We start from the raw sequence: 18166 nt of genomic DNA on the forward strand, positions 1-18166 counted from the left end.
CAGGTTCTCACCCACCCACATGAAGTCACCATTAAAATACCTTGACCCAGATCTTCTTGGTGGTAAGTCCTGTTCTAACTCTGCCTAAGTCAGATATCCAGTGGAGTTATGCCAATTTGCATCCAATGAAGAGCTCACATGCTCTCTGGGGTTTATTTTTCTTTTAATTTTGCTTTAAACTGACTAGGGCAGGGGAAGTGGTTCAGATGCTCTGTTGTAAAATCAAGAGAGCCTTATTTCATATCCCCCCTCTGTGGTGCTCTAACATTTACAGGAGCAAACAATTTGGCTCTGAGATATCTCCAGCTTTTTATGATGTGGGCTTTTCAGATAGGAGGCTTGTTTTCAGAGGGAAATTTCAGTGATATGATACATTTTGAGTTTCAGACCATCCCAAACAAAATGTATTATGTAACATTGTCTTCTTTCATAACAATGTTTTATAGTAAATTTAGCAAAGGCTGATGTATTTTATAGGATGAGATTATTCTGAAGAGATAGTTCTGTTGTTGCTAAATGCTTAAATTAGGATGGTTGATGAGAAAATAAATCAAAGCTTCCAAGATTTTAGGGATACCATTTATGAGTAGTCCTACCAAAAATATTTGCATGAGAAGATTCCTGGATATGTCTATGAATACAGGTATTCATTCAGAAGAAGTGAAATAAAATGTTAACTGGAATTTAATTTGGGAGAAGAAAGAATCAGAAAGAGCCATACTACAACTCATAGAATAATCACTTACCGATATAGATATTTTCACTTTTTTTTGGTCTCTGTACCATATGCTGCAGTCAGATTTGCCCACCACACAAGAGCAGTTTGGGGGTGGAATAGTTAATGTCTGTCGACTGCTCAGAATCACTGCTGTTATTAATTGTCCTCCAGTATAGAGCATGTACATTTTACATTAATACCCTGACTAGCAAGACAGAGCATGCCGTTTCTAGTGAGGGAAGCTGGAATTTCAGAAATAGCTTGGCTCTTCACTTTGATTACTTTCTGGCTGGAGAGTTGGAGTCCAGCTAATTCATTTTGTAAACATTGCTGGTCATTCATGTACAGTGCATGGCATGAATCAGGGCCGGACACTCAGGCGGGTGCAAGTTCAAAAGTCCACATGGAAATTCCTGTTCCACTGCACACGGAATGATCCATGCACAGAGTAAGAAGGATCACACATGTACTAAGTCAAAATTCCCACCCCAGAAAGGGGAAGGTTTCCTTAAGAAAGGTGAAAAGACAAGGGCCCTCACTATTTGCTGATGAGCAATCCACCCCTTGCACCCTAACAGTCAGCTTTCAACAAATATTTATATAGCTCAGGGATACAGCTATAGCTGCAACATTTCAGCACAAATATTAGGCCACAACCTCAGCTAGTCTAAATTGGCCTCAGTGGCATTACAATGATTTACAATAGCTGAGCTTCTCCCTCCTTTATTTTTTTCCTTGGTGCCTCTGACACAATAGGCTCTGCATGCTTCTTTCAGATGAGGAGTGTGTTAATTTTAAAGTAAAAATAATTTTAAATCAAGCTCTTCATCCTACTAAGGTTTCTCCCAAATTTTAAGAGGGCCTCAGCAAAAAAAGATCTGTTCCAAAGGTGACTGTGAGTTTTCTGTAGCACAGCAGGACTCAGCTGAGTTGGGGTGCTAAGGCAGAAAGCCATTCAAAAAAAAATTGATCCTTTTGTTAAAAAAAAATTACAGATATATATACACACACACACAAACATAAAACCTGGTTTTACTGCTCCCACTGAAGACCTCCATTGTGTGTGAAGGTTTAACAGCAGTTACACAGAGATAAGTACACAGCTGTGTATTATAATATTTGTTTCTTAATGTCACTAAGCCAGAATTCTTCACAAATATATGAAGTCTTAATTTTTCCCCAGTTTTTCAAAAGAGAAAACATTAGTACAGGAGTATTTTTTTTTCCAGTGTGACTTGAAGCTGGAGACAGAGAAATGGATTACATTATATATTTTCTACACAAGTTGAGGGATTAATTTAAATGATTCTCCTAAATCAAAATAACTAGACTTTTTGGCAGCCTTTGAAGTTTAATGAATGTTTATTCTTGCCATCAAGTGTAGGTTTTGGGACACCCTGCAGGACCTCTAAAACAAGACATCTAATGCTATTTATATAAAATAAGCCAAACCCAAGATGTTTCTATTAACATTATGAAGAAAATGCAAGAATTTAAAAGTAGCGAATATTTTGGTTTAAAAATTTTAAGATATGGAATTGTTCCCACTGTGCTATCAGTGTCTATAGCTTAGGGTTTAAACATTAACTACAATTCTGATGATTTCAAAAGTAGGCATGATATAGAACAGACATGTTTTGTAGTTGTATGCTCTCCTAAGTCTGGTTTCCACTCTATTAGGGACACAGAAAAGCTGCTGTGCTCTTATCTTTCACAATACATTTGGTATTCCTTTCAAATGTCTCCTATCAAAGTTGACAACAAGTACCAATTACTTACAGATATTTCGATGTGGGTTTTGTGTAGAAGAAAATTAAATCAGGTCATGAGATGTAATAAACCAGACACAGGATTTCCAAATACATTCTATTTCTTTTATGGTTAATACTTTTTGAAGTGTGCTACTGAAATGCTGCATAAATGTAAAACCTGGTTTGCCTCTGATGACTGTGATTGATTAAAACAGTAGGTAATGTTCTTGGAGATATTTAGCTTCTGATAACTCAGCCATACAGACATTCTCTGATTTTTTTTTTTTTTCTGGAGGGCCATTTTCACATGTACAAAAAAACCCTTGAATACTAGATATTTTTTATATCTAAAATTCACAGCATGTCTTGCTGTTAAATTGCCACCTTAGAGGCCTTGTTTAAATTTCATTGAAAATGCATATTAAATCAAAGTGATAGACACATGTAATGTAAAATGTCTGTCAACAATTAGAATCCCATTTGGAAGTTTGTAAAGCATAACAATTTAAAATGAATTTAAATTGAGAAGGAAAGTTTTTAGATTGAGAAGAAAAGTTTTAGCCTGCAGTATTGCAATTTTGTTCAGAACAAATCCAGATTTTTTTTGCTCTTTTCCAAGCAAAAGAGAAATAAAAGAGCCAGAGTTTCTAATGTAATTAGTTCACTATCATGTGTCAGTCAAGCGATTTCATTCTTTCAGCAATAAAGCCCAAATTATATTGGTTATTTGATTTTGAAAGATATAATAAAGCATCAAGTGTGTGACTAATATAGTTCCATGTAAAATCATGTTGCCCTGTCATGGAATCATAGAATGGCTGGGAGAGACCTCAAAAGACCATCTGATCCAACCTTTTATTTTTCCAGGAACCTAGAACACATTACAGCTGAGCCACTTGATGAATTTGCGCTCTATGCATTGAAAAGTGGAACTTTTATTTGGCTAGACTAAATCCCTACACAGCAGCATCCACAGGGCTTGAAAAAAATGCTTTAAGGGAAACTTTACAAAATATCCTTTGTATTCTTCTAAGATTTTACAAGCTTACCGCGCAAACCTCCTGGATATCCTGAAACCATGGGATCCACAAGCAAAACAGACCAGTGGCACACTGAGGCCCAGTTCCCTCCAAGGCTGTTTTGGCCCTTGACTGTGTGGCCACACCACTGAGGACTTGCCGACCTGAATGGGGGCTGGGATTGGCAGTTAAAAGGGTACAAAGTTTGGGATGACACCTGGATTTTCCAAAAATCTTGAACCTAGGAAAATCTGGGGTTAGATCAGGGTTTATGGCTAATATTTATTGAATACAATGTAGACATCTACAATATGGTTTGCTATAAAATGAAAGTATTTTAAGTTAATTCCAATTTTGTAGCTTTTTTCTCCAATGTTATAACATGCACATTTCCAAGCAGTATCCAGCAATGTCAGCTTTCTATACTGAAGTTAATATAATCTTGTAGATATGTGCCAATGCTTCAAGTGCAGAATATTGTATTCTCTGTAGTGATATATAACTCCTTTAAAAGCAGATACACTTCCAGGACCGATATATTTTGTGTAATTCATCCAGATTAAATTCTGTCTGTTTCTAGACATTCCACTTATCACTTTGATTGATTTTATGAGAATGACAATAAGAAAGCAGAACAATAATAAATGCAAAGCATATTCTACAGTTAATTTCTGAAAAGAGAGTCAATCCCTTGAGAACTTTACATAGTGTGTTACTGGTTATAATTATTGCAAAAATGATAGTGTGACATCACAAAAAATGGATGCAAATTACCAGTAAAAGTTTTTTCTTTGGTAATTTAGTATTTTTATTGTCTTTGAGTAATCCCCTTGAAGAGCCAAGATTACCTGTGATTAGCAGATTTGAACAGGTGGTTTAAGGAGCTGTACTCCTAAAATGTCACGGTTGTTTCGCTTCGAGAAGCAGTGAGTGCTTTCCCAGTCAGCAGCAAGCAGTTCCTGCAGGCTCCCCTGAATGTGGCAACCAGCACCCGTTACTGGATTTTGTTGCTCTAGGCAAAACATTAAAGGTAGGCCCCTCACAAGGCACAGTCTCTAGCACAAGAAAGTGTTACTGAACATTCTGCAGCCCTGGGCAGCTGCTGCTCTGGGGGCTGGTGGTGGCAGTGCTGGCCCAGGATGCAGATGTACCTGTCTCTCCCCCCTTAGGCTCACATCCCTCTCACTTTTTACCTTGGCACTGGGTTTAATTATTGCTTCTGCTCAGTGTGACTATCACTGGACACGGACAGGTCTTGTCCCACTTTGGGGCAATCATCAGCAGTGGGGCAAAGGAGTAGCAGGTCTGGCTGCCCTTTGAGAGCAGCGCTGCCTGGAACTGAATTTTGCTATTTGAAAATTCTAGGAGTGAAACAAAGAGTAAGTGAATGATCCTGCTTGAACAGAGTGAGTACAGCAATGTTACTGTATTGTGAGATTGTATGTACAGTGTTGGAGATGACAGTACTGAAGATGGAGGAGGGAATGGACCATATTTATCCTTTCTTTAATTCCACTTAATCCAGTACATTTCCAATGCATTTGGCTCTATGTTTTCATTAAACTGTTATTCTTATGTATTATGGCATTGCTTGTGCTTTTGTGCAGCATGAAAATGGAAGCTGCTTCAACAGCAGAAGAAGCCAGGCTGAGAAAACTTGAGAGACAGAACAAGTGAGTTCAAGGCTTAAAGTGTATGGGAGTGCAAATGTGTGCAACTGGTAACTAAACATGTTAACAAGAGAGTTCATACTAAGAGGTATGGGATTTACATGCTAGTCACTGTCTCTGGTGCCTTCTCTAAATCTTTTCTCTCTGGAACAGTTGTTTATGCTCTTCTGCAGTTAGTAATGGCCCTAATCTGGCACACTCACACAAATACAGCTCCTCTCGGAAATCAGTTTGTGTAGACTGGGGGCTTAGACGCATATTTTATTTGCAAACAGCTGGAACAGCTTAAGAAGTTACTGTACCATGCATTGTTGTCCCATGCAGGAGATTTCCATCCCTTGCTGGCAAGGATGTCATGCAAACGCTTGTGCCAGTGCCAGAGCAGCACAGGCTGGGAGAGCCCCCGTGCCCATTGCCCCGCTCAGCTGGTGGGACAGGGCCGTCCAGGCGTGGGGCAGTGAGGAACAGTGGTCAGAAACAGGTTGATCACCACAGTTAGCCCCTGGTCCAAATTAACTCATGCAGTTCTAGACTGAAGCACAGTTCATGCTGTGCTGTCAGTGCTCTGCTTCCTGCGCAAGGATGAGTGACATGGATGATGCTTAGGATTGGGCACTTACCCTGCAAAGTTCTGAGGACAAGGAAAGTATCTTTTCATGGTCTCAGAAGTGAGTATGTGATGTATCCTTGAGCTTTACATATGGAAGTAGAATAAGCACTGGTGTTTGGTGTAATTCCTAAATGTACCATGTCGTCTTATATTCAAGTACAATTCTCGCTCTTTTGTTTTGCCTGTTGCAGTACATGACAAACAGTTGAATTGCTGAACCACTACAGACTGGGGCTACTTTTGTCTTTGCATGTATAATTTTTGCACCACATGTCTTTAGTACTATCTAAAACCTACTCAAGCTTTAAATTCTTATTCAGGCAGTACTTCTAGGGTGTCAGTGGCTAGGAGGAAGCTCAGATGAGCTTAATGATTGTGTACAGTCCTGGGGAGAGCCAGCTAGCCTGCAGAAAGCTGCTTAAGGCTGTAAATAGACATGTTCTGCAGCCCTGGACACTGCATTTGAGAGGGAATTTGAAGTTCTGTGAAGAGGGACGGAAACACAGAATACGTAACTCAGGGTGAGATTCAAGAGATGGCTTGTACAGCCAGGATGAAAGTCCAGGCTTACTATATAAAGCATGTGAAGGATGGAAACAATTTTTCTAACCCCAAATCTGGTTTCTGGGTTTCTGAGAAAGGGTCTTTTAAGTCTCTTTGTGAGGATTGTTCTTTGAATCCTGTTACTTGAGCTTTTGTTACATAAGGAAGGGAAACTACGAGTCTCATTTTCTAGGTGATAACTGTGTGATCTTGGGTTTATGAAGCAGTACTTTTCAAGGCTCTTTCTGGGTCACTGATGTAGTATCTGCTGATAGTTCAGTAGAGCTAGTTGGCAGCTCAGCACTCAACTCTTTCCTCTCTTTTCTGCTGAGGAATTTTTCTAAGAAATCAGAAACTCCTGGAGTTACCTTTTGAGGTAGGTAATGGCTGTTATTGCCATTTGAACATTATATGATCATTAATGGGAAGAAAAGAAAACTGCAAAAATGTGGCTGGGGATCAGATTGCTCCATGAGGAAATGGGCTCCCCACAGGACCCAGACAGTGCATGTGCAAGTCTGTGAGCAAACACACTTGCACTCAGAGAGGTATGTTCTGCACAGCACCATTGCACACCAGTTCTCTTAACAGGCTGGCTCAAACTGGGGGCAAAAGGTAGATGGGGAGGACTCTGCTTAGCTAAGGCATGGAAAGCAGAACATTATTCCTGAAGCATTTACTTAATTGCAACTAGCTGCTGCCAGGCCAGCTCCTTGTGTTGATGCAGAGAGCATGACAATTTTCACATTGTAAACACCATGCATTAATCAGGGCACCTCAATATTATGCAAACAAAATGTATGTACTTACAAATACTTCCACTGTATTTGAATCAAAAATATGTCATGAAAAGGAGAGGGGGTTGTCAGGTTCATTTCATTAGGCAAGAAATTTAGGACTCTGCAGGCAACATTCCCCCTGAGGTTTGACGTGTGTTTAGTCTTTAATCACTGAATATCCTCCAGTTTAAAATGAAACTTCAAAATGTAAATAAACATGTATACTTTGTAACTCTTATTTGACAGTGCAAATCTTTTTGTGACAACAGGTCTTACTTTGTTAGATGACTACCTTGTAGAAATCGCCTGTAGCTTCTATTTCAGAGAAAATATTCAAGTGAAATTTTGTCCTTGTGTTTATATTTTGTCAGAGTACAGAACTTTTGTGTAATTTTAATTCAAAGGTAAGCAGATCCTATGGGAACACTTTTTTTAAGAACACATGTTTTTCCTTAAATATATTCCTGGAAAATGCATCCCTTGGTCCTGCTCCTTCATTTGCTTTTAAATGACTCCCAACTCCATATTTTGCACTATTTTAAATACTATTTTGACAAAGAAATTATAACTATCATATTTTATTAAAAACCAACACTAAGACTCCCATGAATATGTACCTGGATGAAGAGTGATAGAGACTGTGAATGAGAGCATTTCCTTAAAGCAAGATATTTGGAGGAAATGTTGGCTGTTATTGCGGGTTATATGTCATCATCCAATATCAGATGTAATTATTCATGACTCTTCTTCTGACATGTACATAATTCTTATTTCAGTGTCTTTTTTTTCACTTGTCCTATCCAGAGATTTTTGTGTGCTGAGAGACATCACAATATGTCTTTGAAAGATGTCTTTATAGCTCAGAATGTAGCTCAGTATTTTTTTTTTTTTTTTTGTAATCTAAGGCTGGAGAAATCTCTGTCACTTCATTTCTAAACTTCTGGTTTTCTGGTGGAGCCACATGGTGGCTTTATATGGCTGCGATACACTAGGATATTAAAAAAAAATTAAACTGGGATGCAAAGGCATGTGGCTTGCAGAGAAAATTCCCCTGTGGCATCAAATAAAAATCCTGGTTCTCTGTAGAACTTATAGATTCACTGTCCATACCTGGTGACCACTGTGCAACATATCAGTGGGAAAGCTTTCTGACCTAAGCAGCCTACCTGAAATACCCTCTAATTTATTTTTTAACCAGAAAAAAAGGCATATAAAGGATAGAGTGATACCTTGGGATCAATAATAATGTTGGAATCAAGAATCAAGACACTTTCTCAAGTGTATGGTATTTAATTGAAAAAAAAGGGGTTTTTTTAACATGGGAAATAAGACATTCTGAGATATATATATATATAGAAAAGATACCAGAGGAAATAATGATGGGCTTTAGGGTGTGAAAGTATTTGTAATTACTAGCGCTCTCTAGTCCTATAAAAGTGCATGGAAATCTTTTGCAGTGTTGCGTATTTATTTTTCTGTTTATTTTTCTGCCCTGTGGGCTGTACATACAAAAGAGTTGCCCATACACTGATGCAGGAGATTTTTTTTATTCCTTGGGTTTTAACATTCTTGCCCGAGTGAGAGAATTTTCCATCCAGCTTGTTTACTTCATGATTTATGTCTAAATTGACAGAGTCCTTCGGAGGCATTCGTGTTAAATTCGAAACAAACATATTTAATGCTCGTGTTGTAATAAAACAGCTAAAAGAGTAGATTCAAAAGATATGCACAGAGAGGTCTGATTGATTGAGGGATTGATTTTACTACTTTTCCCGTAGGTGGGTAGTGATGGCTGTAAATCTCCTGATAATCATTTCAGAAGCACCTTCATCAATAAACTCAAAAGGGACAGCTAGGTGTAAAAATTTGCCAGCCATCAGGTCAAACAAAAGGCAGCAAATGTGTAAAGAAAGAATTGAATTAAATAATCCCACCTTGGCTGGTTATGGCATTAGTCATTTTTATCTTGGGGGCGAAGGAGTCCCCATCCCTGAGATTCTCTGGGATTTAGGGGAGAGCGAGGGAGAGGTTCTCTCCCTCTTTTTTTTTTCCTTTTTCCTTTGACTAAACCCGTATTGCTTACGATTCAATTATGCGGGTAAAAGCTTGTGTTTGTGAGCAATAATCAATTATTAGTTGTCAGTAATAATGGCAAAGGATTCAATTCTCGTGCCCCCTCCTCTTCTTTTTTTTTTTCTTTTTTTCTCTCTTCCTTCCCCCTGGAGAATTACCGTTAGAAAATCAAAAAAAAAAAAAAAAAAAAAAAAAAAAAAAAAAAAGGCAGAAGAGAGCAAGGAAGGGGGAAGCTTACAGCATGCCCACAAAAGTAGTCATACCTAAACCCACACAGTCACAGGACTTGCAATGTCCATAGTGAATAGCGTGATCCAGGCTATTGATAATAAAACAATTCCGGAGAGCTGGTGCTCGCTGCCCCGGGGTAGCTGCGCCCTAGGACTGTCTCAAAAGTTTATTATACATCGGAGCATAAAGCCAAGTTCCCAGCTGACTGCAGCATCTGGAAGCCCCTAATTACACACATTTCTAAAATATATGTAACCTGTGTTAGCTGACAAACGGCGAACTTGCGAGGTCAGCTGGAGCGGCGCTCGGAACTCCAGTGAAGTGTGCTTTTTCAGTTAAAATACAGGCAAACAGAGAACACAGAAAACGAGCAGGAAGAGAAGGAAGAAAAAAACCCCATAAATAAAAGACCAAGCGCCCTGCTAAGTGGGAAGCGGGTATTTTGGCAGGGTGGACGTGCGAGCGGTGCGGGGCAGCCGCTTTGCCGTGCGGGGCAGCGGGGCCGGCGCGGAGCCGCAGGTTGGGCTGCCCCGACCCTCGGCTGCCGCTGCCGCGGAGCTGCCGCCCGCCCCGCGCCGCTCGGGCGGAGGGGGCTCGGGAGTCATGGGCACAAAATATGAAATCAGCTGGATTTCCCCTCCATCCCGCCGATCGTTATTAACAATGTTTTTTAACTATGAGGGGATCGTGCAGCTTTTAACTCCATCGTGCTATGGGTGTTGTGTCTGATCGCAAACCTGAATAACAATAATCCAGTCTACTGTGATGCACCTCATTGGAATCGTCTCTCAGCAGAATGAACTGCAAATTATCCCCTGTTTACCATCTCCCTTCAGTGCTCATCTCAATGAACTGGAGATCGATCCCCACCACGGGTGTCTTGCAGCCAGGCTGATTTGCATTGAAGCACATTAGAAAGCCTCCCACCTCCATTAAAAAGAATAATCCGAGAGGGGAAAAAAAATCTCCAAGGTGTGGTGGGGAGGGAAAAATATGTCACTGTCATTTGGAGCATCGAGAGGGAAAACCCGAGATCAGAGTATTTACGCTTGTGAACTCTCACAACTTCTGTTAGAGACAATGACGTTTAATTGATGTATTGCTATCAACAACAATAAAGACCGATTTTTCTCTAGCCCTGGCACTGCTGCTCTGCCCCCACCCTTTCCCCACCCCTCCCGGCCCCCAGCGAAGGAGAGGAAAACAAACAATAAATAATCAATCGGTCTTGGACGAAATACCAGGCGCTGTTTTAACACTAGCGAGGAGAAGAGAAACGAGAAAAAAAAAGTTGTAAAACTTAATTTCTCCAAATTAATTTCTTTTTCTTTCAGCCACTCTTTTTCGTCCTGTTGTTGTTGTTGTTGCTTTTTAATTACCTGTCCACGGCCGCCTTTTTCCAGCCACGAAGCAAAGGTACTGCACATCTGGGGAAATTTGTCCCAAGCTTAATCGGCAAAAGTATAATGAAATTGTGAACGCGAATAATTTTGGGAGATCGTCTAGCTTTAGAAACCGTAGGAAGCTAATGGAGTGATTGATACAGTTAGAAAAACAGGCATAAATGTGCAAATAGATCCGCGTGGGTATTTTGTGTGCATCTACGTGTGGCTAGCAGTGAGTAACGAGTGCGTTTCTGTGCGTTCAGGTTCGGTTTCTTTCCCACTGTCTCAGGGTAAGGAGGGTGACAGCCTGCGCTGAGTGTATCCATCTCTGCCGAAACATCTCTTTAAATATTCAGTGAAAAATAATGTCATGTGAAGTACCACCTATAGCAACATTATTATCTTCATTCTTCAACATCATCCCCGCTGATAGCTTCGTTTGTCTTTTTCTCAAAATCTACTGTACCGAATGCTGCGGGGAGGGAGGGGGCTCGCCTGTGCAGAAATGAAAAGAAGCGTCAGTGACCACTTTGCAAAGCTGACTAAGTACTGGAGTGGCACCTGGGAGGATTTTTCGCTTCGTATGCGTTTGTTTGGTTGGGTTTTGCGGCTGTTTTTCTTCCCCCCACCCTTATTGATAAACATTTTACAGTCTCTTTCGTTTAATAATGAGAAGAAAACGCCAGTGAGCCAGTTCCTCGAATGGGAGGATTTGTCCCTCTCTCCGTTCTCCTCTCGCTCACTCTCTAGGCTTTACCGGCTCATTTGAAATTGAAATGAGTTGGATCTGATCAGCCTCTTGCTTTTACAGAGAGTTTGTTAATATTAATACGGGAAAAAGGAGTAGCTTCTATAGAAGAGTAAATAATCCAGCGGGGGGAGTGGGAGGAGAGAGCACTAGATGGGTCAGGGTAGAGGGAAGGAAACGCCTGTGCTCCCGCTTCTGCCGGTTCAGCTTATTTTACAGAGTAACTTTCCGTGCCCGCAGCAGCGTGACGCGCGGAGGGGCGCGGAGAGCGGAGCTCGGCGGGGACACCCACCCTTTACCCACGCCGTACGTGTATCGCTGGACACGAGCTATTAAAAATAGCCTTATTTGTAGCCTCTTTGCAAGTATAGTTTTTATTTCAAGATCGTGACATTTGTTTGTGAGAGGTTCCTCCTCTGGAAGTAACACATGGGCGTAAAAGTTTGGTGCGCGGGGCATCCCAGGGCAGGAGCGCGGTGCCCGCAGGGTCCCAGCGCCGCGAGTGTTGGGGACCGGGCAGGAGCAGCGGCCGCGGGGAGCGCAGGGGCCCGGGACGGCCCCGCCGCGCCACACTCAGCCCAGCCCGGCCGGCCCGCGGGGCGCCGCGGCGGCTCCGCCTGCGCGCACGGCCGGCCCCGGGGTCCGCGCGGCACCGCGGGCCGGGCCGGGCCGTTCCGCTCCGGGCCGTTCCGCTCCGCGCTCCGCCGCCGGGCTCGGCGCGGCCGGGGGCGCCTCCGGCGGGCAGATGCGCGTCGCTCCCACGTCCAAGAGGGAAACAAAAGTCAGGAAGGCCCCGGGGGGAGGGGGGCGAGGGAGCGGAGCGGGGACGCGGAGCGGGACGAGGCACCCGCCCCCGGCCGCGGCCCCGCCGCCGTTCGCACCGGGCTCCCCGGGCGGACTGACGGCGAGTGCAGCCAACCCGCGCGGCGCGGGGGCGGAGCGGCCGCTTGGTCCGCCCGCCGCTCCCAGCGGCGCCCTAATTGTCCTGGGAATGTGTGAGGTAAAAAACAAACCCTTCCTATTTTCAGCACCCCTCGGGCCGTGATATATGGAAAGAGAAGTGGAGGGGGGGTGGGAGAGAGAGACCTGGGAGAGGGCGAAATGGATCTTTATTTGTAAATGAGGGGACAAGAGGAAAGGAAAAGAAAAAAAAAAAAGCAAGAAGAAAAAACATACACCCGAAACTTTTTTGCAGCAGCGGGACGGAGCGAGCGGCAGCGCGCGGGGCCGGCGGCCGGAGCGGGGCCGGGCTCTCCCCGGCAGGCACTTGCCGGGTGCGGGGCCGACCCTCCGGGGCCGCTGCTCCCCGCCGGCCGCCCCAGCCGTGCGTCCTCCCCCGATCGATTATTGCTCACCCTGCCCTCCCTCCACCGGTTCGGGTTGCGGGCGAGGCGGGGGGAGTTTAAAAAAAAAAAAAAGGGGAAAAAAAAAAAAAGTGAAACGCAGCGCAGAACTGCGGGAAGGAGGGAGGGAGGCGCGGGGAGCCCGTCGGGGCTGGAGGAAGGGGCGAAGGGAGACACATTCCTATAGTAACCGGGATGGCGCGATGCAGCTCCAGCTGGTTGCTAAGAGGGTTAAACTGTATCCAAACAGCTTTGGGGAAATCCAGCCCCTTCTCCTGCCACATGGATCGACTCATTGGGTGGGAGCGGCGGAGAGACAAGGGTCTCCAGCAAATCAGCGCCTAATTGATTAAGGCGAGCTGGTTTGAATAGAGCTGGCCATGTGCCAATCGCCTTTCAAAGAGCCCCTCTATGATTAATCGCAATGCATTATTGATAATCATAATTATAGCAGGACACATGCGCGGTGCGCGGAGGATCGGGGAGGCTGGGGGGGGGAGGCTCGATTTCCGTAATTTTGAGAAGATTTTTTTTTAGTAATTTTTTATTCTGCCCCAGCTGATGTTTGAGCCAGCATGTCGCGGAGGAAGCAGGCGAAGCCTCAGCATTTCCAATCCGATCCCGATCTGGCCTTGTTATCCCAGCGAAATGGTGAGTTCTTCTCCTCTCCCTCGCACACATTTTAACACAAACACACACGAAATAAATGAACTTACCTTGTAGGGAGTCGGGACCGCGCCGGGCAGCGGTGCGGGACAACAGGATCTCCCGGAGTTACATGCGGGGGGGTCTTTCTGAGGTTTTGGTCCAAGTTCTTGGGGTTTATCTTATTTTTTTAACTCAGCGTTTTGTTTCGTCTGTTTCTTAACGAAACTCCAAACTCTTTCCGTTTTTTGATGTTTTCCCTCCGCCCTCTCCCAGCGGGGCGGTCTGGCATCCTGAGCCCGCGGGAGATGGATCCGCGCCCCCCGCGTCTCTCTCCGCGCCCCGCGGAGCTGGGAAACAAAGTGGGGCTGCGGTGGGGCGGCTGATCCCGTAGCCCCGCGGGACGGATGCCCCGTCCGGCCACACACGCTGCCCGCGCCGTTCCCCCGAAAGGGCCGGAAAATCCCCCCCGGGCACCCACTTTCTCGCCCGCCCCCCCCACCCCCCCGCGGACCCCAGCGCTCCCGCACCCCCTGCTCCCCCGCAGTCCCGCCGGGCGGAGGACGCTGCCCCGCAGTCCCGGCCTCCGGCTGCACCAAAGGCTTCCTGGAGGCGGAAAAGTTGCCGCCGCCGGGCCGGGCCACCGGGGGATCGCCCCGTCCCGGGAGCCGCCGCCGCCGCGCCGGGCTCCGCGCAGCCGCCGCGCCTCAGAGGGGGCTCTGCGGCCGCAGCGCGGAGGTTCCGGGCAGCGGGGAGCCGATTTGCTTTCCCTAAGGTTGTGTTTTATTTTTATTTTTTCTCCGTCTCCCGCTTCCCTCCGAGCCGGTAAGCGAGGGATAAACGCTGGCTTTGTGTCCGCCAGGATTTGCAGAGGGAGCGTGTGAAGTATCTTTTTTTTTCTTTCTTTCTTACTCCCTTTTTCCCTCCCCTCCGGAACAGGGGGATTTCGTAGGAGTTCGGCACAGCCCCGCGGGCGGCGGAGGGGACGTGCCTCTGCCCGTACCTGTGCTGGGACGCGGGGCGACAAGTGGTCCGCTCGAGGCAGCGTCCTCCCTGCCCCTGCCAGCGCAGGCTCCGGCCCCCCGGAGGCCATGCGGAGGGCGAGGGCCGGGGGGCCGCGGGGGGACTCGCCGGCCGCGGGCGCGGATGGCGCCGCGGCGCAGAAGCGCTTCAGGCGGGCAGGTAAGGGAGGACCGGGTGCGGCGGAGCCCCTGCGCCTCCCGGCCCGTCCCCGCCGCTCGGAAGCACCGAGCGCTTCCCGCGGCGACTTCTCGGGGAAGCGGCGGCGCGGGACCCTCCGCTGCCGCGGCCGCTCCGCGCCCGGCGGTGCCGGCAGCGCTGGGCCCGCCGAGCTGCCGTCCGGCCCCCGCCGCGGCCGTGCCCGCGCCTCTCGGCTGCTCCGGGGGACCGCCGGGGACAGGGTCCCGGGCTCCACGCGGGGAAACGGGGCGGAAAGTTTGCGGGATGTTGTGCTTCGCTGTGAGCATTTTCCCGGCGTCCGAAATCCCCGGGATGCCCTTCTCGTACACCAGCAAATAGATCAGCACTCGCTCCGCGGAGCTTTGCGAAACATTTCTTAAAAATCATTTGGGTCCTGAGAGTCGATTTTGGGTTTTTAACTGAGTTTTGTGAGCTTTGAATGTACTCGAGCTTTGCCGTTTCCTCAGCATAACCCCCTTTCCCATCTGAGTAAACATATTTATTTTTCTTACGATATTGTTCCCACTTCCGCTTGAAGTTTGGAGTAGGAGTTGGAGAAGCGTTAGGTTTTTAGTTGTCTTTCATCGGCCTCCTGTGAAAGAATTTGGAACTTCTTAAACTGAGCAGAGAAAAGAAAAGCAGAGAGGGATTTTTTACATCTTCACTTCGTATGATTGCATCTTTTGACATTTGCTATATTTTTTGTTTGTTTTTAGTATGTGGAACAGGTCAAAAACACTTCCAAGTATCTTTTTTTAAAGTAGCCGTTTTCTCTGTTTTTAGTCTTTTGATCTGATTTTGCACATCGTTTTCAAATAAGTACAGTGGGAGTGTGAGAAAGGAATGTTAACTGAGCAGCTTTCCTGCCTGTTGCTAAAGGATGTCCTTGAAGTAAGTTGGATATTGCCTGAAATGATGGCATGGAAGTGAAGCTTTTGTTTAGTTTGGGTGGCTATCGTAAGTTAAAGAAGCGAATAACGAAGTTTATTCTCTTTTAAAAATATCGACCAGTTTCCTAGGAAAAGCAGTGTGCTCTACTATAAAATCTGTAGGAGCCTTCCCCTTTCCTTCTCTAGTCCTGGTGTTAGGTTATGGCTGGTTTACATGGTTGGACGACAAGTTTTGGGTAAGTTGCCTAGAAGGTGTGCTTTGTGATGGTGCTTCAGGGTTCAGAACGCTCTGGTACCATTAGCATAGAGCTACCCCCCTCCTTTCCGGGGTCCCCGGCCCTGGCAGCAGCTTCTCACTTGAGCAAGACAGGGTGGGTGAACTACGGCGGGGACGAGTTTGCATTATGTGCCTGTGAAATTGCAAAACAAAACTTCGAAATTCCAAGTGCTTCTTTCTTCTCCTTCCACACTGTGAATTCAGGTTTGCTAATCCATGTGCAGCTTGCGCAGGGTGCAGGCGAGGGGAGCATCGCTGGCTCTTCAGACACTTGCACTAAGGTACTGCTGGGCAGTATTTTGAGCAAATCAATAGAGTGGCTCCGTGAAAATTTCTCGCATCTGATTTGAATTCTGGTTTGTTAAAACTTTCTGCTATGGTTTCATATCTAAAGATCAATAGGGGAAAAAAGTTCCTCAGACTGCAACAGCATGTTTTGGTTTGGCTTTTTTTTTTTTTTTTTTTATCGTGCTCTCTCCTTTTTTTTTTTTTTTAAGTTCAAAGCTCATGAGTGCACTCCCACCAGGAAGACTTTCCACTTAAAATGTATTTCTGGTGCAATCAATGGATAAGTAAGTTTACCCTTGTAAAATCCTGTGTATGTGCACATTTGATAAAGTTCATATTGGAGTAACCAGAGCAGCTCTCAGATTAATAGCAAAAATTACTTGCAGCGTAAATTATATTCAACAAGTAACTAATTACTGGTAGGAAGGGGGTAGGAGATTGTGGGATTATTTCCTTTTGTTAATAATTCCAGCCACTTTCATGACATTTTAGATTTTTTTTTTTGTTTTCTTGGAATTACATTCCCAGTTGTAAAAGAACATTCTTGGGGTGTAGTATTCCAAGGCAAAAGTTATATTGGAGAAATAAACCATCTAGACTTTGACAAAGAGAAAATATTTTCTTCCCTTCCGTATAAAGGCTCATCAGAACCAGTGCCTTTTCATGTCAGTAATGGATTTTGGTGAATTCCTGCTGCAGCATTATGATCATCCACATAATTGTTACTGGGCCCATGAAATAAATGAAATTATGGCTGCTTTCCTCAGTAAGATCCGGAAGACAGGATGCTTAGGAGACAGAATTGCTCAGTTAGGCTGCTTTTAGTTCGTTACATAATTAGGCCTTTTTGTGAGGTAGCTGCAGTTTGTGGGTTCAGGATACAGACACTTACGGTTTTTTCCAAAGGTGAGCCCAGGGTGTAGAGGGCCTTGTGAAATATCACTTATGCAGATGAAATTCAGAAATAATTACTGAAACCCATATGGTGGAAGTTGTCTGAACCCAGTGTTAGTTCAGACCCGTTTTGTGTGTGTTTCCCCTACATAACCCCATTGTCTTGCTGCAAAATATTTATGTTTTAGTTTGTACCTTATTTATCTTTTTGATGCTAAGTAGCATCTGGATCCCCAAGGACAAACTCTCCTGTATATTTAGCTGTACCAGTTCTTATTGCATAACTGGCTTTTAACCATATTCATGCTTTAATTGTGAAAACATGAATCTTTATAGAAGTGACCTGACATGCCTCAGAAAGCACAATTATGATTCTTGAAAGTGTAAAAAACAAAAGGGGCAGCTCCTGCCAAAGGCGCCCTGAAGAAGCTGTGCTGTGTGTGTTTTCCACACTTGAAGGTACATCACACCTTTGTGCTTCCAGTCTCGTAAAACTGAAAGCTGAAACGCGCGAGTGAAATTGTTGCTTTGCGTCTGTATGGCTGGTGCTAGGGAAAAAAAAAGAAGTGTTCAGCTGTTTTAACCTTTGCTAGCCTCCTTCCATCCAAAGGTGACAGGGTTCAGATCACAATATGTACTTCAATATCTTGCCAGTGACCCCCGAATTGAGTCTTACTGGTTGCTTAGCAGGAAGTTAGTAGTTTATTTTAGCTTCACCTTATCAGCTTTGCTTCTTTTGCTAACCCTATTCCCCTGTCACCCCTCAGATGCCAGACCCCCGAAGAGGAGATTGACAGGTAGTTCCCATAGCTCCGTTTTACCCTCCAAACAACAGGGATTTAGTTTCTTGTCCCTTTGCCAATGTTTATGTAGTCAAAGTTTAGATATAGCCTTAAGGAGCCTTTCTTTTACGTGTCAGTGGAACAGTGAAACTGCTCTGAACTTTTTGAAGAAACTATTGCAACTGGAACCCCATCTAGTGTTCATTTTGATTCATCCACAAGGAAGAGGGGTTTTAATTGTGTTCATTAGGATGAATTTATTCTTTATTTCAAGATTGCTTGAGATTATTAGGGTACTTTGAAATCAGATTACAGATTCT

At 44.8% G+C, this 18166-nt stretch overlaps 1 protein-coding gene across 2 annotated transcripts in view; it reads left to right on the forward strand.

The window, feature by feature from the left end:
- The first annotated feature begins 13030 nt into the window (after nucleotides 1-13030).
- The window catches only part of SALL1 (spalt like transcription factor 1), a 16064-nt gene continuing 10928 nt past the window's right edge, over nucleotides 13031-18166 (forward strand). Inside the window, exons 1-2 of one of the 2 annotated variants that reach the window (XM_048316295.1) lie at nucleotides 13031-13224; nucleotides 13429-13521. In XM_048316295.1, coding sequence (XP_048172252.1) covers nucleotides 13446-13521 — 76 coding nt within the window. In that variant the 5' untranslated portion in view covers nucleotides 13031-13224; nucleotides 13429-13445. Of the gene's footprint in view, nucleotides 13225-13342; nucleotides 13522-18166 lie in introns of those variants that run through there. The other variant, XM_048316294.1, reaches the window with a different exon arrangement.

Source organism: Corvus hawaiiensis, chromosome 12, assembly GCF_020740725.1.
Source record: "Corvus hawaiiensis isolate bCorHaw1 chromosome 12, bCorHaw1.pri.cur, whole genome shotgun sequence".
In the NCBI taxonomy this organism is placed as follows: domain Eukaryota; kingdom Metazoa; phylum Chordata; class Aves; order Passeriformes; family Corvidae; genus Corvus; species Corvus hawaiiensis.